Source organism: Aphelocoma coerulescens, chromosome 18 (genome assembly GCF_041296385.1).
Source record: "Aphelocoma coerulescens isolate FSJ_1873_10779 chromosome 18, UR_Acoe_1.0, whole genome shotgun sequence".
Lineage (NCBI taxonomy): Eukaryota > Metazoa > Chordata > Aves > Passeriformes > Corvidae > Aphelocoma > Aphelocoma coerulescens.
In genome coordinates this window covers 3938298-3962053 of record NC_091031.1, presented here as the reverse complement: position 1 = coordinate 3962053, position 23756 = coordinate 3938298, and the positions used below count along the sequence as shown (strand labels likewise).

At 38.7% G+C, this 23756-nt stretch overlaps 1 protein-coding gene across 3 annotated transcripts in view; it reads right to left on the bottom strand.

Annotated features, from left to right (window-relative positions):
* The window catches only part of SMURF2 (SMAD specific E3 ubiquitin protein ligase 2), a 60040-nt gene that overhangs the window by 33723 nt on the left and 2561 nt on the right, over positions 1-23756 (bottom strand). Inside the window, exons 1-2 of one of the 3 annotated variants that reach the window (XM_069032942.1) lie at positions 14164-14210; positions 13073-13440 (exon numbers count right to left, since the gene is read on the bottom strand). The exons of 1 other annotated variant lie outside the window; for it this stretch is intronic. In XM_069032942.1, coding sequence (XP_068889043.1) covers positions 13073-13085 — 13 coding nt within the window. In that variant the 5' untranslated portion in view covers positions 13086-13440; positions 14164-14210. Of the gene's footprint in view, positions 1-13072; positions 13441-14077; positions 14115-14163; positions 14211-23756 lie in introns of those variants that run through there. One more of the 3 variants, XM_069032943.1, reaches the window with a different exon arrangement.

Sequence of the window (23756 nt, the reverse complement as noted above, 5' to 3'; positions counted from 1 at the left end):
CCCATGAAGATCTCCACAGCCAGGGCAGAGAAACACCACCCCGGACAGTCTAAATAATGGAATTCGTGTTTTCCCAATTTTTACATTCATAAAGATCCTGATTTTAATGAAGCTGCTTTCCATGGGAATTCAGCACTGTAAAATCTGGCTACAACTCTGCTAAGGAGTTTTGGCCCTCCATAAACACAAGAGATGCCTATCAGTGGCTACAGGGAATCATAGAACAATCTGCTCACATTGACCTATCCCACAGGAAAAAGACATAAAAGTTCCCAGGAAAATTTCAGAACAGTAGTTTGATGAAAGGGGCTGCTAACAACACTGTTAACCTGAAAAAGAAGTGCCTGGTTCCACACTGGTAGTTGCTGGGGTTTTTTAAAGATGATAAAAGTAATAAGTACTGGTAGTCCTAAAGCAGAGCTCCATTTAAGGGATTTTCACCCAATAATTTCAATCTAAACAGTCAACAGTAGTAAAACACTAATAGAGAGCCAAAAGTTTTAGGTATTTCTGATACTCAGCATTCAAGTACATGTAGGAAAGAGACTGTCACATCACTGCTCCAAAAATCAAATACAGTTCTTTGGATGCTGTGATAAAAATACACAGTTACCAAAGGCTTCCACGTGCCCAACAATTGAAAGTTTACTCTACCCAGAATATTGACAACAACCTAAAGGCATTTGAAAAAAAGAGGTAATAGAAAACTGCTTTTGCAGGTCCTTAAGATTTTATTACACCAAGAATATCCTCAGATGAGTGGTAACACAACAGACATCATCTCCCCAAGAACTGCAATAGGTTATTGGTCACCAGCCACCATTCATCTAGTGGTGAAAAGCTTCACGTAAAATAGATGCTTATACAGATGGCAAGAGATGGCAAGTTTTTAAAGTATCTTAAAAAATATACAATCATTGTCATAGTTTCACCCATTACAAGTAATGGGAAGCGTCAAGTGAAGCTGTAGGCTTTAAATCCAATAGTTAAGTCAAAATACATCTACAGCACAGCAAGCCACACAGGGTGCTCTTGAAACTGTATAATGTCCAAGACAAAAGAGGTTCAACTATTCTTGTGAGAGAAATTGTAAGGTTAACTAATTACAAACACTTCTTTTCAAAAATAAAGCAAGCCTGCCAATGCAATTTAACTGAAGTCTCATTTTTGTAAGATTGGGCACACACAGAGCACACAGACTAATAACTGCTTCCCCAACAATTAGCCATGAGTGAACAAACTAATATTTTTGGCTCCACTTTTCCCTCTCTAGTAACCACATTTAAGGCAAGTCAGATGTCAACCCACTCTGGCTTTGTCAGGTTAACAAAACAGGAGAGATGCTGAGAAAGCTTCCATTAACAACACCCTCTCTGCCAGGTATTTCTAGGTGAAAAAGCCCAGGTCCCAGGAGCATCAGCTCAGCTCAAAGTGAAACAATCTTCTTCCACACACAGAGCTCTAATCTATCCCAGGACTTTAGTGGACAAAACTTTTCCCACTGGTGGGAAAAGTACCAGAGTTTATGCTCCACTTTTCTAACAGTTTCAACACTGTATTAAAACCTGTTCTGAATATTCTGATAACCAGCTGATTAATAGTTCCTTGAGAATAAAAGCTAAGGAAGTTTGGCTTCCTATGGATTTATATTTCATGGCTGACTGAAGGCTGTGGCTGAGGCTTTTCCCACTAGGCATTCAGACAGACCCTCTCCCAAGCAGGCCCTCCCGTGGTCCAGCAGCACGGGATCTGCTGCAGCTTTTTCCTTTCACTTCAGGTCACTGCCAGGGTCTCCTCTTTATCCAGGCAATGATTCTCACAAAACTCATGGGACTCAAATATCTTAGAGTCCTCTATCCTAGGTTCAATTTGAGCTAAAGATTCAAAAACCAGAAAGAACTAGAGGGAGATTTCTTTCCCTTGACAAAGCCAAGTTAAAGTGCTGATGATTCTGGACCCAACGCATGCCACTATCAGATCTACATAGCCCCACCGCTAATGGATCCTCTGGAGGCACGATGGCACTGCAGAAGGTTATTTATTATTTGGATGTGCTTGTTTTAAGGCACTTTTTGTTACAATTACTTTGAAAAAAAAAAGTTAAGCTATTTAAACTTGCACTGGAACTAGAATGCAAACCAATGGCTGGATATACTGACCTTGGCTTGGAAAAAAAAGAGGGGGCGTGTGGTACCGTAAGTGCATCATCAAATGACATTAATGGCTTCTAGCACACGTGTGTAGATAAAGTATTCATTACAGAGAATCAGTGAGTCAATGGATAACTATGTTTTGTGTTTATTACAGACTTCCTGGGTAGTCTACAGAAAAGAGAACATTAATATTCCAATATATACGTGCCAAGACAAACAGCATATCAATTTTATATAGTATACATACATTAAATATTTTTTTATCATGCTTTATGATCTCATTCTAACATACGCTACTCAGGTCTGCTCACAGAAACATGAAAAGTGCATAATGTTATAAGCTACCCAGTCTCCTTCTATGACAGCTTTGCTACACCGTCCACAAATATTCAAAAATAGGAATTAAGTGAATCACATTTGCCAATTTCCTTTTTCTAATTTATTACTCCTGTGACTGACAAAGAATGGTTTATTGAAAAATAATTTAACTATTCCAAGTAAATGCAAAATATTTAGTATCCCCAAACCCCTATAATCTATGTGTTAGCTATTAAAATTTACATGCAGTTATAGAGGGGGTCAATAATTGGTTGAACTCACATAAAAATTGAAAGGAACTATGACTATTGAAAAGGTAAATTTTATAGAAAGATAAATATTTCTCTCTCATTTTCTGAACTCTGTTTATTCTTTTTGCTAGTTACTGAAGAACTCTTGTTACAACTGCTGCTTACTTTGGAACCATTTTTACAAAAAAATCAAAATTTTAATGACATCAAGCTGTTCTTAGGGAAGGTATTCTATGTCATACATTACCACTATTTTTGTAAGTATTAAAAAGTATGTTTATTTCAGAATAATAAGTATATCAGTAACACCAGGTCTCCACAGTTAGAGGGAAGAACATGAAGCCCATGAAGTGGAAAGGGAGAGCTCCAGCATAGGAAGCTTGTACTGAAAACAAGCATAAACTCAAAGATCTATGAGATTTCACAGAATCACCACCTCTGAGACTTGAGCTCAGAGTCTTCAATGATCTATTCACCGCCAAAGGCTGGATAACACCAGAATGAGTGCTGAGGAAGCAACATTAGAAGGGAAGAAAGTGTTATGTGAATTCAGAGAACCTGGACATTTAAAGGCTGTGTATTCAACCCCCATGGGTATTTCCCGCCTGTATCAAACTGTTTACAGCCAACTTGTTCACCAGATTCACCTGCAAAACAGGAACTACTTTACCTCACAGGTAGGTTTTAGTGTTACATTATCTGCATGTTGGTACACTCTCAGTTATCTGTTAAAACGCACCTCTTGATTTATGAAAAATCACAAGGTTTAAATGTGTTTGTACCCAGCAGCATGAGGTACAAACACCTCAGGGCTACAGCTGTAGACAATCACTGTAGAAACATATTGGTCTTAAAATTCCTGTGTTAAAAATAATATTGCTTAAGCCATCTTAAGTAAGTCGTTTTTAAATGTGTATATTTGAGATACACCAAAGAAAGATTAAGGAAGACAGGTAAGAAAATAAAAATAATCATGAATGTCCATGGAAGTCAGCACACCAGATGCAGAAGGAAACACACAATCAACACATTTAAGTCTGTACAGGCCTCAGTAGAACCCCCCATCCCATGCTAGTCATCCATAAGAACCAACACTTTGTCAACAGAGAGGTACACAGTTATGGGGAGGAAAGCACTGGGTCTAAAGCTAAGATGATGTTTTCTAATCTTCTAGCTTTTCGTGTCATCACCACAGAAGAACAAGTTCAGCCTTCTGAATCCAACCAACAGTTTTAACATTATAATTCCTGTTGGTTATTTCTTTCCCCGAGGGTTTTTCTCCCAGAAAAAGCTCTTGTTCAAGAACATATGTAACACATGTGAGAGCGACAGGCTGCCTATCAATTTTTACCACAATGGCTCATTTTGAAGACAAGTCTTTCTTCCCCTACAGAAACACCATCTTTTACTGAAAGCCATTAGCATTGGTTTTGTGATCAGATCCCAGTTGTTTGCATGTTCTATGCAGGGCAATACAATCACCGAAATAAGTCCCAGCTGTAGAAACACAATGCTATGCTGTTGCTAATGTGTGTTGTACTGATAATGAATGATCGTCTATGCTTTAATCTGAATAAAGTTCCCAACTGCTCTGCCTCTCCTTGCCAAAAATTCCCCTTCCTCCTCCAGACTGTGGTTGCATTCCAATTACACTGCTGATTGGAATGAGCCTGCTTGGGGGAGGGAGAGGGAGGGAGGCAAATGAAGCCACACTCACGCCCCTCCTCACCTTCACAGCTGCTCCTGGGACCCAGAAATTGCTCGGGTGTTTGAACTTAAGGCTGACACGACGTACTTTTCTCCACATAGTACAAAACTCTTTGCAAATTCACTTATTTCTTTTAGAAATGGCATTTGTGACAGGCAAACAGCACACCATGCACAGGTTCCAGCAGGATGGCTCAATACTTTAAACATTTTTAAACAAGTTTTTAAACCTACTGGTTTCTTCCATTGTTGGCACACTCATAAGAAACTTATGTTTCTCTGCTTGCATTCCCTCCTTCTACCTGCCTGAATTCCCACATGGGAAGATATAAAACAGGAGGTCTTCAACTATTTATTGAACAAAGAGCTGTAAATAATGCCGTATGGATTTTGCAAATACAGCTGTTGAGGTAATAACTTCCTCCATTAAGGTTTTGAAATAAAATTGTTTACCCCAACTATTAAGTTTTATTTTACAGTTAATCTGACCATTTTTTTAAGGTTCCATTTCCTTTGAAAGGTGCTTTTTCTGCAGATGAACAAAATGTGACAGAATGTGACCCTAAAACGAAGAGTTTACTTTTGCTTAATGAAATTCCTGCATTTTTGAAGATTGCAATCAATTATCATCAAGAAGGGACACACAAAGGCAGGCAAGCCTAACTAATAGTGTGTTTTACAGGTGCACAGGGGTTTGGAGTCAATTTGCAGCATGAAATGGGTCAGAACACAGCAGCTGACCATTATTACAAGCAGGATCGGTGATTGGAGCGTGCTGGAAGGTTTCATATTGCACCCAACAGTACAGGGGGCTGCAGCTGTTCCTCCCTCAAAGCAGGCCTAGCAAGCACAGGGATACAAGGTAGAGCAGGAAGCTGAACTGGCTTAACAGAAAATTAACCTTCTGGGGAGATGGATTAGTTCACCGTTGGCTCCTAGAGCTGCACAGACTTATCCTGCAGTCACGCTATCTGCAAACCTGCTGCAAAGGAAGTGGCAGAAGCACATGGCTGCAGAGCAGGGAGGGTCAGCCAGGCTGCCCTTCTTGCAGTTGTGCAGAAGTGCACCCCATACCCTTAGAAGAGCTTTCAGCTCTAAAAACAAAATGCCCAATGTTTTCATTTTAATGCAGACATAGTTTGTCCTCCTGCCTCTGTTTTGCAGCTCCAGAAATGTATTTTATTAAAAATAAAATTAAGTTAAAAAGCAGATTTTGCTACCAATATACCAAAATGACCAGCTAACACCCTTCAGGTTTTTAGAGACACAATCTTCTCCTTAAACATTCAGCTTTTCCATTTCTCAAAGCACACTCAGAAATGCAGAACTACAACACAAAAAAGCACTTCTCTTGCAAGTACACACACAGCTGTTTCCAGGCTGCTCTGTTTTACTTAGGGACAGCTGCTCTTTCTGGGTCTCACAAAGCACCAGAAATTCAGAATAACCCAATGAGCTCTAAACTAGAGTCAGTACAAAACACGTACACACACATAGGATCATTATTTTTCCCCAGTACTGCATTGTAAAATTCAGCATTACCCTAATTAACACTCCAAATTCCACCCTCTCCAGGGCCCAGTAGAGGCAGCACACGGAGCTGCAGCTGCCATATGCCAGCACAGGGAAGCCCAGTTCACCCAAGGACACTGGACAAGCTGATGCTGATTTCAGACACGCTCTGTTCAATGAGATCCAAGGCAATCACTCTCCTCCACCCCTGGATCCCTGGCTCTGCAGCAGAAGAGCTGCAGGGCAAGCAGCCAGGTACACCCCAAACACCATGACTAGGCTTCTTCACCTGGGTATCTTTTTCTGATGTTAATTAGGAGCTGCATCGCATGATCCCTTCTGCTCAGGGAAGCAGGACAACTGGGTGACTTCTTCAGCAGGCACAGCTGCCTCACAGCACACCTACAGCTTATATTGGTAGGAAATGAATTTCTAATTCTCTTACAGACCTATACATCTCATTTAAATTGAATGCAAACTTAGAATCATGTACCAATTCTAACTTGTACTAAGAATAAGCATTAGAACAATTCAAAAGTACTAATGGATTTTTAAAGTGCTATTTAATACTAACATGTCAGGTTGCAAAAAAATATTCTGACATATAAAAGCATCACTGCTAGGCTGATATCCAAACACAAGGTAGACAGCTTTAAAGTAAACTCAATTAAAATATGCATTGGTATAAACATAGTACTAGAAAAGCACTTTTAACAAGAATTTCCTTTACTAATTGTTACAATTCTAAATTTTCCCATAAACACATTTCTGTAAGTTCAACTTCAACACAAGCCAGATGCTAAATCCTTAATATACTACATGTAAAGTGAAACCCATTTCCAAGGATCACATACATTATAAGCATTGTCAGTGAGAAACCCGTGTCTCAACAAAACAGAATTTTTCCTGTGGGACTAAACAAACAAACCCACAATAACCAGCATTCAAACACCAAACAGCAATATGGATATCCAAAAGTGACAAATGCCCTACTAATGTAATATAATGTAAACTACTGTGAAAGATGCCAGAACCTAACACAAAACCAGTACATTTTCTGTTCAACAGATTCACTCTATGTTCTCCACAAGAATAGGCTGTGCTGTGACTAGATTTAGAATTCCAGACCCATATAACTTGCATATAATGTAACTCATGGAGGTTAAAATCCAAATGAAAACATCAGACGTTTATCAGAGAGAACAAAGATGCAAGGCATCACTGGGTAGAAACAGTTAAGCCAATAAATCATTAATGTCATGCAATAATAAAATTCTGGAAGAGAGTCCCCAAGGTTATTTTAAATTCCCGTAAGGGAAGGATGATACGACAGCGACTCCAGACTCCAGCAGTCTGTGCCAGGGACGGCTGAGTGACTCGTGGCCGTGGCCAGATGGAGCCTGCCAAGATTTGCCATGTTTAGACTCCTGTTTTTACATCATGATGTCTACTTCACAGCATTGTTTCACTGTAAACAAAAGGCTTCCTTTTCCACTTCTCCTCCCTTACTCCACTCCAAGCCAAAAGTAAAACAAAACACAAAACCCCCCAAACCATTGAATTCTTCCTTCGAGCAGCTCATGCATTCACATTTCCTAGATTCATTCTGCGATGGGCTCGCTGCCACACACGTCACCCACCCTATTCATGTGTCCAGTTTATTTGATATGCCTCTCAAGAAGTAAAGGAAAGAAATTATGCTGCCACTTTTGCAATGAAGATAGCAGCCCTCCCCAGGCACTGCAAATCCTACCAGGAAGGTTTAGAAGTCTCTTTCATGGAGATTCACATTAATTCAAGTTAAATTGAGTAAGTAGATGTAAAAAAAAGTTGAGTTTGGTTTGCTTTTTTTTAGCTGTGTACCAAATGTGTAAATTAAAGCTGAATGATACAAAATAAACCATGCTCATCAGGGCTCTTTGTAAATTAGGGCTCCAGCCACAGCTCAGTGAGAAAGGAACAGAAGTAACACATGGGAAACTTAAAGAAAACAAAGTCTATTGGGAATATCTGCATTTCCTGGTTCAGTGTGGATGGAGCCTCTCAGACCAGCCAGGATGTTTCTAATGCATAACTTTCATACACTATAAATTTCTCTTCTCCACTCTCCTCCAAAATGGCCTAACCATCCCATCTCACGCATTTTTCAACATCTGAAAAACCAACCACTATGGTACCATGGAGCAAAGTCAGCAAAGATCAATTTTCAGACCAATTTCAAAGTTATCCCTTCTCTTTCTCATATAGGTGACAAGTATAAAATTGTATTCCAGTAAACAAAATCAGGATGGGAAACAGAAATCCATTAAAAAGATGAAAGAATCCTACAGCTTTGCTGTTACGTTTGCTGTAAGATTCTCTATTTTTTACCCTCCTGCAGTATTAAAAACAATAGTTCATAAAAAAAACTTTAGAGTAACATTACCAAGATTAACTGATCTCAAACTGCAGAGGTGGTTTTTATATCCAAGTGTGAGTGAAGTAAACTCTAATGCAATTATCTAAGAAATACTGGAATAAAATAGTTTTTAAGAGCTCAGGCAAAGAAAAGGGGGTCACTTCTATCTCAAACTCTTACAATCCTGCTAAAAGTCTTACCTCAGTCCTTAAAGACTTCTTTACAATCCCAGCAGTTAGTTTTTAACCAAAACAGAAGCAATTAATCCAAAATTATCAACTTGCAAAATACTTAAGAGAGCACAGGATCCTTCCTCTGATGGGTAAATAAAAAAGGTAACATGGAAATTCAGACATCTATTTCTGTTTGTTTTGATAGGAACAGGAGTGGGGGGGAAAAGCTAACGGGAGAAATAAATGATAGCTCTGTTTGACATATTTCATGCACCTCTGAAAATGTGCTGGGGACAAATCTGCCAGCAAGGAGCAGAGCCCTTGGATTTGTTTCACTGCAGTAAAACTCTCCACCCTCTGAATGAGCTGTAGTAGAGGCGACAACAAAAGAAATTCATGATCTAATTACCAACCAGACAAAAATGCCCTGAATTTTAAAAAGGGCTCAGACAAGAGGCACCTGCAGCTAAGTCAGACTCCTGGGTGCCAGGAATTGTGGATCCCAGCAGTGTTCCAGGCTGTGCTGCCGTTGCTGTCAGGACATGGCCACACGTGTGATTTAAACAGGAAGTCTCAAAACTCTGTCTCTGCTGCAGACGGGATCCTTGGGGAACACCACTACTCCTGGGGATTTTCTGGGAAGAGGACAAAGGAAAAGAACCAGGAAGGAAAAAAAAATACCCCAAAAGCATGGACACAATTTACCCTTCACAAGTAATTCCCATGCCACTCCAGCAAAATGCTGTAAATATTGATTTTATCAGCACTAACAAAAGGATTGTCAGATCCTTTTTAAGAAATAATTCCTAACTCATGAGAAAACCTCGGGCAACAACTTTTGATAGGGAGAAAAAATTAATTCTGGCATTTCAGACGTATATTTAGGTAATTTACAAAAAATAGTCCTCTAGTAAGTAAAACAATGTTAAAGAGTTCAAGAGGGTCATGATTTTGATACTATCACTAGCAAAAATCATTAATTAAACATCTGCCCTTACTCTAAACTCCTAGTTCAGCACAGTTTTGTTTTATTACTACACCTGATGTACTGAAATGTTACTATATGGGGCAATACAGATGAGTGATGTACTCTTACCTCATCCTGCATTATCATCAACATCCACAACCTCAGACATTGTCTCCTTGATAATATGTGGATCCTGCCTCTTTCTTATTTAGTACAGTTGAAATATTCAAGCACAATATCCCTATGTTCACATTTTTTTGGAAAATTGATTTTAGTGGAATGCTTTCAACTCTGGAAGTTGCCTCTCTCTCTGGAATCTGACAGTTTGGCTTCTGCCAAAAATAAAACAGGGTCAGCAGGAAGGTGTGTGGACTACACACACACACCTTTACCTGGTCACTAAGATTATGCCTCTGATGATGGAATTCTGTCTGTACCTGCAGAAATGCAACATCATCTAAGTGAGGAAAACTCCAGCTGCTTAAAGACAGCACAGATGGAAAACCAATGTCACCATTCAAACATCATTAAAACTAGTATACCTCAGTCCAGTCTTATCCCTCACCACACATCCATAAAGCCTCATCTCCAGGAGATTATTACATCATTAGACTATACCATTTATAAACTGATTAAGTTATTGCAGTCCTTTAATATGGACAGATTCCATTTGGTTTCTCTGTTTAAACAGATGTGTCCTACAGAACAAATCCAAACAGTTTAAGAAGTTTAAGAAGCTGCTGCTGTTGAACAGAGATGAGCTAATTGAATGAGCAATTTTATTTATTTCAATTGAAGTACAGCAACTTACAGTAAAACCTTGGTTTTGTTTTACTTTGGTTTTACACAAGTTGCTTAAATTATTTCGTGACATCAGTATTATATAGTACTGTAAGAAATAATATAAAAGAGAATTTAAAGAAACAGAACACCAAGAGATTCAGATGAAATAGCTCACCAATACATGGAAATAAAGGATCTTGCCCAAAAAACATTGCCATACCATTTAAACTACAACTTCAGATATCTTTTGGGAAGATGCAATGCTCGAGAAGTGAAAATACAAGAATTTTTTTGAGAAATAAGAACACAGAGTAGAAGATATTAAGCAGTAGAGAGTGAAGATTAAGAAAGATAATGGGAAGGAGCTAAGACTGAAAAGAGGAGTGTAAGGTGATTACATGAATGCAAAAAGTGTAACACTGTACATCAACACTCCTACCAGTACAGCAAATGGATAAAAATCCAGGAAAATATTCCCAACAAGTTTGAGAACATTTCATTGCTGGGCTCCTACAAAGGCAGAATGGCTTCCAAGTGCAAGGAGTATCCAAGTATTTCCACTGACCTCAAACACCCGTTATGAATTTCAGACAGTCCAAGTACACATAATGGGGATTTTGAGGGGACACAGAAATGGAAAACCCTCATTTCCCTGCAGCCATACACTCTAGGAACCCTCAGCCTCTTGCAGTTCTGCTCACAGAGTGTTCTACTAAATATCACTTCTGATTTCCACCATTTCTTATACAGCTGCACAAGCAAGGAAAGAGCAGACCCAGTTTTCCAGAGAAATCTTTACATGCATTTCCTAGACACACTGCTCCTTGGACATCTCAACTGCTAATTGAGTGCTATCCAGGGCACCCAAATATAATCATTTGCTAAACAAATATATTAACTTTCCAAGTACAGTATTTTTTTATCTCACAACTGTCTTCTTACATCTCAATTATTTAAAACTAAACACCTTCCAATGACCTAATTCCTTTAGTTTCTCTATCATTTATGTATCTTAGAGCCAATATGACAATTTATACTACAATACGACCAGAGATAGGCTAAAATTCTGATTAGTTCTATGGAGACAGAGAGGGCACAGGCTTTTTCCCCTTTACATTGCTTCATCCAACTTTGTAAACTGTACCTCCTTTCTGCATTAACTAAATTAAAGAATTCACAAATATATTTTCTATTCATCTTTCAACATTGTAGACTATGAATGGCACTGTTAATGTTAAAGTGATGCAAGTTTTAAAAATACTAAAAATCAAAATGCAGTGATCACCTTCGAACTGGCATCCTGCATTAAACATTTCCAGCTAATTATGTATTTTCACTAATTATAAGCAAATGAACTACACTAAGTCAGTGCAGGGAGTTGTGCCTGCACTCCTGCAACATAACTGTCCTCACTGAAAGGTGCTGCTGCTGAAGGGTCACAGGACAGGAGTGTTATTTAGGGTGCACACAAACATTTTGTCATTTAGCTAAAAATAAAAAAAAATACCTAAACACATTCAAACTTACAAAAGAGAGATTAGAACAAACAAATGAGTGTCACAGGTTTTGCTCCTAGATACAGACTTCTCTTCAGGAGACAATAAAAACCACGGGGTTGGAGAAGATAAAGCGTTAATCACATATTTGGTGGTTTATGAGCCAAAGCAGTCTGAGGTTTAAACTGCTTCTGCTCAGTGCTCATCCCATTCAGAGACGATGAATCATTTCCCATTTGGCTGCACTTCTGCCTACAAGGCTTGTCTTCTGTGAGATTTCTCCTGTAGCCTTGTAATAGATTTGCTAATTTAGTACACCTGACTTTGAGCAAAAGCTATTGTTGCCAGCTGTCAGACTAGACCTCGTCCTGTTTATCAGACACATCTCCACCAGCCCATCCTGCCCCAGTCACAGAAACATAACACTCCTTACTAATCCCAAGGCAGTAAATTACTTTCTAATATCCTTGTTTTTCTTACTCTGCCAAAATACCAACACATCACAGATTTAAAGCAACAGCAAAATCAATTTATCCTCAGCAGCTGGGCTCATACCAGTTTATCCAATAACCACACATTTTTTAAGTCATATTTACTGTTCTAGTCATTCTGTCCATGAATTCCTGAGTTCCAGCAGTAGAGGTTTGACTGTTTTAAACAAAGGTAATATAAACTCACAGGGAGTGTATTTTAGCTTTTTAGACAGGCCTCCACAGCTCTTTGAAAGATAAATCAGAGCAAAGCAAACTATTAGACACCTCACACATACTAAAATATTTCCTCATTTTCCCCGGGACTTTATGCATGCAAAAGAAAGTGCATTACTTGCTGTTTATAAGTATTTGTGTGGACAGAAGCTTAGAGTAGGGACAACAGAGAAAATACGGGGAGGGCTGGGTGGGTTTTGTTGTTTTTGTTGTTTTGGTTTTTTGTGGTTTAGTGTTTTTGTTGGGGTTTTTTGGGTTTTTTTTAAACCTCCCTACAATGAATCTGGAAAACATATGAAAAAACAATTTGTGTATGATACTTTTACACCTAAACAAAATCTACCAGAATGTAAGCCTTTACATTCCAGATTACGCAAATTAGTTATACAGATGCAAAAAAAAAGTAGACTCGCTCTTTTCAGGTTTCACACACAGTTCACAGAAATGCATGCCCACATATTAGAGCTCTTTTGATACTCTTACTCTTCTAAATATTTTAAAACTCAGTATCATCAACAAAAATATGAGAAAGCACACTCAGCTAACAAAAAATATGAAGTATTGACATTCCTCTCTTCCATTCTCAGGGAGCTGTGGAGCCACTTACTAATCTCTATCATTCAGATCTGGCTGCTGAACTCACGCTGAGCAGTCAAGGAAATGCACCTGGACTCTTCCACCTGGGACTGACGTGAAAGGCCAGACAGAAATTGTGATTCAACATGCAAAGACCATTTACTATGAGCAGGTTCCACACCACCCTGTGGTTACCCTTCTGCCATATTTGTTGCAAAATTCAGTTTCATTGTATTTGCCTTGTAGAGCAGCAGAGGATCCCCTCTGACCCTTTCCCACGTGACAATATCCATCCAACACTCCACTGCAAACACCCTGCCCTTGCAAAGGGAACACCGGTCTGGAAGCTCAGCTGCAGAGCCAGCACCTGTTCTTCCAGGTGGGACAGAGGAGAGAAACCTGGGAAAGAGAACAAAATCTTGGGATTTTGGGAAATGGAGGTGAAGTCAGAGCAAACAAGAAGCAGTATTACTTCATTGCCTTGCAACAGCTACACAGCCAGTCCAGTCCCATGTAAAGTTGATGTTCTTGCAAGTAAAAAGACATATATATATATATATATACACATATATATATATACACATATATACACACACACACACACATATATATATATAGTTTCACAACATTTTTCATGTTTTTCATTGTAACACCTGAAATGATGAATCAGATTTCAAGTATATTCATCTGTACAACTTAAGCTAGCCCTGAGGAACCATTAAAGAAAAGTATTTGCCAGGAAAAAATAACCCAGAATATATGATTCATTCACTTCTGAAACAATAAAATGGTTCACTATAACAAAAATAACTATATTGTAAATACTTCAATTAAAATGTTAAAAAAACCCCTAGCCAAACACAATGAAGAAAGCATGCCCTTAGAATAAAAACAAACTAAATGTGCATATGTGTGCAAATAACAAAACACCTTGTTAGAAACAGGTAATTGTATGAAATGTAGTTAACACTGTATCTGATGGAAATTGTACTTTATTTTTTAGGGATTTAATAGTCTTAGAACAACAATGACACACCTCAACTCTCAAACTCTTAGCTATTCTTCTATTAAACTGATAAATAGATACTTATTTCAGCAGAAAGTGATGCTTGTAGTGTATACCTAAAATCAAACAGATCCAGAACATCTTCCTGGGAAGCAGACAAGGCTATCACTGACCTTAAATCAGGATAAAAGGGATCAGCTGAACAAAATCATGCATTTAGTAACTTTATAATTGCCCAAAGCTCAAAAAGGTGTGAAAATGAGCAGCTTTTTGGAAAAGAAGTCCCATAGGAGCAGACTTTGTTTCAGCCTTGTGCCAAACATTGGGTGAAAAGAGAAGCACTGTTATGCATCAACAAATAATTCTGTAAAATATGAAAGCAGTCTGAAAACCTCCTTTTTCTTCATAGTTAGACAATATTAAATTTACTTAAAATGAAACCTTGCAGTTTCACATTTTATCAGTTCATTCATTTTTAGTTTACAAAAAAAAAAATAACCATCCATCCGAATGCACCCATAACTCATTCTGTCTACACAGACCTCTACAAGTAACTTCAAATTGCACATCTGCTTGTCTCTTGCTGGAGATACACCTGCCCAGCACAGGTAATTTCTGGTTTGTTTTTTCTCTGGTCAAACTCTTTTGCAGGCTCCTTTGTGTGTGTTTCGTACACACAGAGAATGGAGATCAAAGTGTATCACAACACTGGCAACTCAATGTATACAGAGCACAGCGTATTATATCAACCCCCTGACACAGGAGGATGCTCTGGTACAAATCCAGTGGGGACAAACTATAAAATCAGAGGACCCCCCTCTTCTGTAGAGAAATATTCACAAAGAATGCAAGATCCATCACAGTGCACAAATGATAGCTGCCATAGCTCATAGCTTTCTCTGCCCACTTGTTATTTAACATATTAACATTGACTCTAACTAAAAAAGCTTAAATCTTTCATGCAATGAACTCATCAACAGCGGATAACACTTCTCTGAACTCCAAAACCTTTGTGAATATATAGCATGTAAATTAGCCAAGGAAACTTAAAAACTACATAATTCAATTATAATTATCAGCAAGTTTTCTGACCCTTTTAAAGCAAGATAATATTAGCATTAATGAAGTGACCAAGATCTTCTTAGAATCAAGGGTCTTTTCAAAAAACTTCTCAGGTTTCCCAAAAGCTGAAGAATTCCTTTTGTTCTATGCATGAGGAGTAACCCTGGTCTTATCTGCAAGCCTTTTTAGAATTATGTTCTGAATCATGGCCACTTAGAAGCCAGCCCTTAATTCCCTATTTCTTCTATACAGGATCAAGGTGATGAACTTGTGGAGCAAAGGAACAGATGGGAGAAATTTTGGGGTGGGTGTTTTTTCCTGTTTGTTTTTAAACTTCTGGCCTCTTTCCAACTATAACCACTTACATTCTTTGCATGTTACACATCTTGAGTTCTTATAAAGCCCCTCTGCTGTAGATGACCCCTTCTTCCCAATAAAACACTCAGATCACCAAAAGAACATCACATGTGCAGCAACAGCATTCCCTGGTTACAAAGCCAAGTGTTGAAAGGTCTGGAACAGGAGCCCTGGGCTGCCTCTGTGACCCTGTGTCACGTTCAGTGCTGCAGCACCAGAGCCCAGGCACCAATAGATCCCCAGTACCTCATCCTGCCAAAATCAATCCCCACCATCCACCATTTGCCCTGGACAGCTCCTTGTTCCAGGTCACTCCCTTCTCCTCCACCCTCATCCAGCTTTTGCACCCTTTGCATTCCAGTTAGTGCCTTCTTCACACCAGGAGCAAGCCGAATTCAGCATTAAGAGGCAGAGCTCAGCTCCTGGCCACCCTCTCACTAAACCTGCACCAGCCCTTACCTGGCTGATACAGGCACACCTGCCTATTATCATGTCCCTACTTGACAGCGCCTCTGCCCCAGAATAAAGGATTCACCAAGAACAAAGGATTTCTAGATGATGTGCAATGTATTTTTAATCCTTTTCAAAAGTGGTTGAAGTTTAGTAGAATCTTCCCAAAATAAATTTGATCTGATTTAGCTCCTCAGCATGAAAAATGTCCGTGTTAGCCAGCTGTTAACAGCACTGAGCAGTGTCTTATAATGGGAAGTGCTAACTGGAGTTGGCATTATTAGCTCCAGCTCGGTATTCCAAGTTCAGCCATACTTACAAATTCCACTCATGGCAAGTAAAAGGCCAAAATGTTCAGACAGACAAAGCAATTCCATGTTCAAATGACACAAAGTAGAAGCAAGTGCAGGCCCCAGCGCTCCCACTCCCCACAGTGCTGAAGGGACAAAGGAACAATCCAAGGGTCAGGGTGACCAGGGACAATTTTCCTGTGCATTTACTGCCACTCCATTGCAGTGACAGGGGGTGGGAGCAGAACAAGTGCATCTCCAGGCATGGACCACACTGCAAAGAACTGTTGAAATGTGGAGAGTGAGGTTACTAAATTTCAATAAACTTATGAAAAATATAAAGCTTTTGAATGGGTCCAAAGTCCTGCCCAGTGTAGATGAAGTTACATTATGCTGATACACAGGAAATAGCTGACTGACTCTACAGGATGAACAATTCACCAGAGGAAAGGAACTTTCAGGAAAAATGATAAATATTGTAATGAGGAAATCCGAGGCATGTATTCACAATGCCACATTCACATCTCACAAATGAACAGAAATTTCTTCATGATCCCCTGGTCACAGAAGCAAGTGAGACACAGACAAATATAAATATATAGGATCTTCCCCCAGGCAGAATAACCACTTGCTGTTTGGGAGGGGAACCAAGAACTTTACTGTTTATCCTTAGAGATGGGACTACAGAACTTTTAACCTTCCTTTTACCCCCCATCCCTCCCCCATAACAGCTACTGAGAGAACACTGTGAACTGTGGGAACTGCTTGAGGAAGGGAGAGAAGACTACACAAATATTTTATGACAAGCCAGGCACGACGCACATACTACTGAAAATTACTCAAAGTCATTTTTTCCTTAAAGGCCTTCTCTTTTCCTGCTCCAGAAGAAAGCAGAAGCCAACATTTTAAATCACCCTTCAACCCAGTTCTTAAGAAGAAATCCCAAATATGAAGGATGTTCACAAAAGGGCCACAGTGTTACACAACAGCACAACTTCAGGATAAACCTTGCCCCCCTCACATTAGTAGAGTCACAAAGATTTAATCCCTTTAACTTTTACACAAAAAGCTGATACCCAACTATTTACTGCAAACTGGAATTATTGCATGGCACCTGGAAGTTACAAACAGCATTTGCTTCTGTAAGAAACCAGGGGCACTTCCCCTGTGCAGCAGCATTAATAAGCTTGAACAGAGGACAACAGCAGTTTTTCCCCATTCCAACATCCATCCTTGATGACGAGTTTATTATAACTGTGTGTGATACATATACATATACATACATGTATATACATACACATTTGAAAATTCTGTTCACCAACACCCTGTGCTTCACCAAGCATGTGGAATTGCTAGTTAAACATTTAGAAATGCCACATACAAAACCCACTTGAAATTATGAAAGATGGCACAAAAACTTTTTAGGGTTGTTCACAAGCTTCAAGAACCTTCTGCAAGAACAGTTTAAAACATTTTTGAACTTTCTACTACAATCCTCTAAATCAAAGCCCTAGAAAATTTCTGCTTTATCACACATTATGCCCTTCTTTAAAGTCTGGTCAATTTATGTGTCCTACACTGTGCACTCAGGCTTAAAGAAGGCAATTTTTAATTTCATACTTGGTACTGCTGAGCAAGTGCACTCCAGAAGATGTGAGGATGAGGTCCTTCACATCTATTTAAATGAAGTATTCAGCAACGGGTATTTTATGTCCTTTAAAATATATATATCTGTATTATCACAATGAAGAGAAACGCTCAGTATCTTCGGATTTCCACACTGACAGTGCAATCATTGAATCATTACAGCCTGGCTCAGTGCTGTACTCAGCAACATGACATGTACATTTCTTTACATTTTAGCCCAAGCACAGGAACCTATATTTGCTTTCTACTTCCACAATAAAGTGACACAAAACCTGAGAAACTCACAGTCCCTTCATGTCCCTGTGCCAGCTGTTGAACAATTGTGCCTCATTCTGTCCTGTTTCACCTCTACAAATGACCCCTTTTGCCTCTGCATGACACCACCTACACCAGCTCCATCCTACAAAGTTTCTTATATCAGACCTGATGCCATCCATTATAAATTAAGACAGAAGTACTTACTTTGCTGCTAAACAATAAAGAGGACAGCTTAATATTACTACACCTAAGCACAAAGCTGTTACTCATCTATTCCTGCATATGGTCTTCTATACAGGGCTATAAACTATTTTAATAAATCCACCAGGGAAAATAATGGGAAGAACTTCTCTGAAAAGAAACACTTATACGTATTATAAATAAATAATTTCAGAAAAAGGTGAACATTTTCTGTTAGGAGTCAAATTGAAGAACTATTTGTCATAAGGATACCTAAATGTTTGGTACAATTAATACCATGAATTTCTAATCCCAGGCAGTTAAGCATGAATGTAATTCTATGAATTTTACTCAGACATGTTTAGTTCCTTTGCATGCTTAAGGATTTCTTTTTTTAACCAGCCATGTCCATAAATACTTTAATCCAGATACATCTTTCCTCCCTCACCAGTAACCAAATTTTAGTACATTTTACATTTTTTGTACAAAAAATACCTGGATTTACTGGATTGCCTTTTACTAAAATGAAACAGCAAATTACTAAGTACACTCCATCTACTTTCCTCATGTTCTACAATATGCACAAAGCTGGAGCTTTACCATACGTAATTTTAGAAGTGTATAGCCTGGTCTTTATGTGTCTTAGGAAGAAATCGTCAAGTTGACCCAAGTTCAGAAAATGCCTCTAAGTATTACCAGCAGAGATTCCACCTCCAATTAAATACAAGCACAACTGCATCTATAATTGAATTTATATATGCATCTATATATAAACTCCAAATCAAATGGTTAAGCATGTTAAAAAGAAGCATAGTGACAGATATAATTAGTTATTACTCCATTAGTAATCTTAAAATCTGGGTCAAGGCAGAATGAAAATGCCACTGAGAGCCTGCTGCTCTGTGAACCTGCCTGAAGTCACCACTCATTTACACAACAACCCACCACAAAAGATGAGATGAGAAGAAGAATTGGATTTAAACTTGGCTATATTCCTCAGCCCACCCTATGTGACAGCATAGGATGGAGCAGAGGGACACGTCCATCCCAAAAATCAGTGCTGCAGGTTGGAATGCTTTACTATGGCATTGTCACTCCGATGTTTTTGGCAAGATGGCATCACACACGCTGATTTAAGCATGAATGGCACAACCTGGGTACACAGTTTTACTGTGACCAGTAAATTAGGTAGCCTGTACATTCTCTGCATGTTTGAAAAAACTCAAATGAATTGGTCACAGAAAGGAAGCATTGAACCTGTTCCACTGACAATTCCACAGCCATGGAGTGACTCTCCCTTTCTTCAAGAAAACGAGCCTTATAAGTTGGGTTAAATACGCACTGCCCAAGAGTCATTCCACAAAATTACCAACAGGATACAGCCACAGAAACTCACATACTGCTACTTTTTCTTTCAGAATTTTGAAAATGTGAGTAACACTCATCAAAAGCAATATGTGTTACTCACTTCTGGGGATATCAGCCCTCCTGGTCTGATCTGCCTAAGGAACAGCAAAAAAAAAAGTATTTTGAAGTGGAAAAAAAGCAGTTCCCAAGAGTCTGCAGGATGCTAAAATACAGCTGAATGGTGCAACACAAATATAGCATATGAGAGAGAACCAAAATCACCCCAATTGCATAGTCTCAGAAGGCCCAAACCAGAACCATATTTTCTGTGGATTTAAACTCAAAAGAAACAATGTTCATGGGCAGAAAGTCAAAAGATAGTGAATCTAAATCTCAGCTTTACTTGGTTTATCCTTTTTATGATCTTGAGCATGTCTATTCTCCATCCTATATCAGTCTCCCTCTTAAATTCAGATGATAATGCTTAGCAGTTTTGTCCTGAGCTTTGTTATCAACAGATGAAGATTTCTTTAAAGTTACGAGCAATCTTATCTATGCTTTCATTGGAAGCATTTAAAGATTAAGTAGCAAGAAAAAGCCAACAATTTGCTTCCTTGAATATATTATTGACAAATGTCCCTCAAGATTCTGATCCTCTTCCCCAAACAGGAATGTGCTTTGCTAACAGCAGACACACACAGCAGCTCCTTTTACACACACTGTCTGACATCACTGAGGTAAATCTTTCCCACCTCTCAGGAGTCACTGGAATGATCTCAGCCCTGCACATGTGATGAGCATTTACATTTTATATATCAAAGCAAGCACATAATAGCCTGTGCACTAATGTACTCGTGCCACTGAGCCAAGTAAGAAGCCAGCTCACGTCATTTTTGTGAGGAGAGCAGGGAAGACACCCAAAGAAATCATCCACCCTTTTAAACACTGCAAGAAAGGTCTGGCCCAGTGGTGAGATGTAATTCTAAGTAAGATGGCACAGCAAGGAAGCACTTCAAAGACCATGAGATAAACCAGAACGAAACATTAAAAGCTGTCTTCTTTCAGGGATCTACCCATTCACCTTACGGACACAAAGACAAAATGTTTTCATCTGGGACCTGATCAGATTTTTCAGTGTGATTAACAATGAAAACAGAATAAAATTAATTTGTCACCACTAGATGAGTTTCTCAGCTTTGTTCAGCTATGCACACAGATGTTAGAGGACAGTTACAGTAGACGTTACAATGTAAACTCTTTAAACTTAACTGAAAAGTACAATTCTAAACATTACTCACTATTTTTCCAGCCCCAGGATTTCTTTTTTTTTTCTCCTGCAATAGCTTTAATTTTTTTAAACATTACCACTAGGACTGCCTGCAGATTTCCCATGTCTCCCACATACGCCCCATATGTTACCTACACATGTAAATCATCTACTAGCTTCTATGTGTTGCTCTCCTGATTGTACAGCCTAAGGTGAATAGTGAGGTTTTTTTGAACTGAATTTCAATCTTTTAATTGAAGCCCCCGTATAATGGTTTTCCTACTACAATTTCCTCCCCCAAATCCTTTCTGATCTTTGTTCTGCTTGCCATGATACCCCATTATGTACCCTTGAACACAGATACCTAATTTTATACCCAGATGAATAAAACTTGATCATACAAGCTGAACTCACAGAAACAAACAGCTCAAACTGTTCCATACAGCTGCCCAGTTGTTTATTACAATTCTTGGCATCTGTATGATCCACAGGTGATTTATATGTATATAAATATCTATAACTATATACCGTGTATAGAAGAAAGCATGTATTTACACACACTTCATACCTTGATGAAAATATTGAGGGCTAAGCAGCCATCCGTCCCTGTGTATCTGATTAGACACATCTATTGACTTTGTTATGACTACACCAGTTTAATCCACTTACTATGTAATTTATTGATTCGGATTTCTTAATGACACATGGCTTACAAAAACTGGTACTTAAGTCAAATATACCTTATATGAAGGAAGCCCATTATTTTATTGTTGACCAAAGCCTATCTAAGTACAGGCTGCTGGTAAGAGAGGCAGTCCTGCCCCTGCCCTCTTTTCAGCTTCTTCTCTGCATCCCTCTTCTTCAATACAAAAAACCATTTTTCTGCTGGTAGGATTAGCTTTCAGCTCATCCCATAGCTACACAGTTGCTGGCGTCAACACAAGGGAGGGCCCAGAAAGTGAAGCCAGGGACTACAAAGAGAAAAAAGAAACAGCACTCAGATTTTAGACTCACCTAAAATGGCACTACAGTTTCAATCAACTATAAAACCACTGCCTTGCTACATAAAAATATGGGGAACTACTGTATCAATTGATCAATCAGATACTCCCACAGTGAGGCTCTGATATCCATAAACTTCAGTCCTGCTTCCACCACCACTGATGGAAAATTTAGGATTCAGGTAAACCACTGTCTTCAACTATATTAATTTAACACTTAGATATATCCACTACAAAAAAACAAGTTTGAAGATTCCACATTATTTTACAAAGCTCAGGAATATTCTGGCTTTTTCTAAATATTAAATATGTTTCTCAAGAAATATTATTAGCATCACAACCAGAGTTTCTATGGTCTGATAAAACAGTAGCACTTTCTTTCTTCAATACTGTAAATTTACAGTGCAGTCCCACCTTTGTACTGTGAGGTCTGGATAGACAGTAAAGCAGCAAGAGAGAACAGAGAGAGGGGACAGCACATGAGATGCTGATCCATTTTCCACAACACAACACCCAGTGCTTTTATATCCCTAATCAGCAAACCCTGCAGGAAAGCTGGAAGCAGTAAAAAGGAGGAAAAACAAATCCAACAACTCTTCAGGCCTACATCTGATTCTGCATCAGCAAAACTCTTCCAGCTCATTCCAGTTTTATCCGTGGGATCTTTATTACCACTTTTTCCAGCTCAGTGTAACTGTGCTTTGTGGCTATGGAAGTATCTTTACTTGTTAACAATTCTGGGACAAACATTGAACATGAACTAACACATGAACTAAAGAAACTTCTGCACTGAACCTTTACTCAATATATTCTAATGCTCACAGAGTTTTGCAGACTTCAAATTGATTTTATAAAGTATCTCCTTGATAAAAACAGCCTTATGGGCTTCAGAGAGCTGTCATTGATCTCCTAAGTGCAAGCAATCCAATGTAGCTATTGTAACACTGGACAATTCACATATTAGGACATAAAATGGTTGTTCCTCAGTTTTCTGAAGAATGAAAGATAAACATAGTTCAACACAGGGCTGGAAGAACTCATAGCACATTCTGTCTGACAGTGTAGTGTATTTACAAATCCACAAATTCAACACAACACTGAGAAAAATCACACTAGGAATGGAAGGGGATGACTGCACTTGCAGCTTTTGTAGAACTCAGATGTACTCAGGATAGGACTAGATCAAATGGTGGTAAATATGTGAGAGTTGAAGAAATTTTCCTTACACATCCTTGGACATTGTTATTACAAGCTGTTAAGATATATTTTGCAGAAGACTAGTGCAATTCTAGACTTTAGCTAATTTAAGTTACACTGCCTATATCTTAATCAGAAACAAGGATTTACACCTCCTGCTAGAAGTATCATCAGAAGCCATAATACTCAGATTTTAACAATTATCCAGAGATTTTCCAGCCCAAGATTATGTGAACTGTATCAACATATGTATCACGAAAGAGTCAAGTGATACTTGCAACAAACAGCTATACCTTGGAGCAAAAGAATAACCTTTTATAAGAAATGTATTACACAGATGCACTGTAAACTAAATAAAAACTTACTAGAAGTATGCCACCGCTGTGGTTTGTCTCTGTTATGGAACCCAGACCTAAATAAACTGTTAAACACTTACTGTAAAGGTATGCCAAACATTTCTCAGAACTTTCTTAAGGTCCCAACAAAGAGTCAAGCTTTTTTGCAAAATGAGGCCTAGGTTAAATATTTTATTTGGCTCCTCAAGATGGACTGACTAGTTGGGCACTAGCTCCAGATCAGTTCTTGGACTCACATCAAACATTACCCTGTCATTTATCCAGTCAGTCAAAACAATGTTTTCCATCTAAACCTTT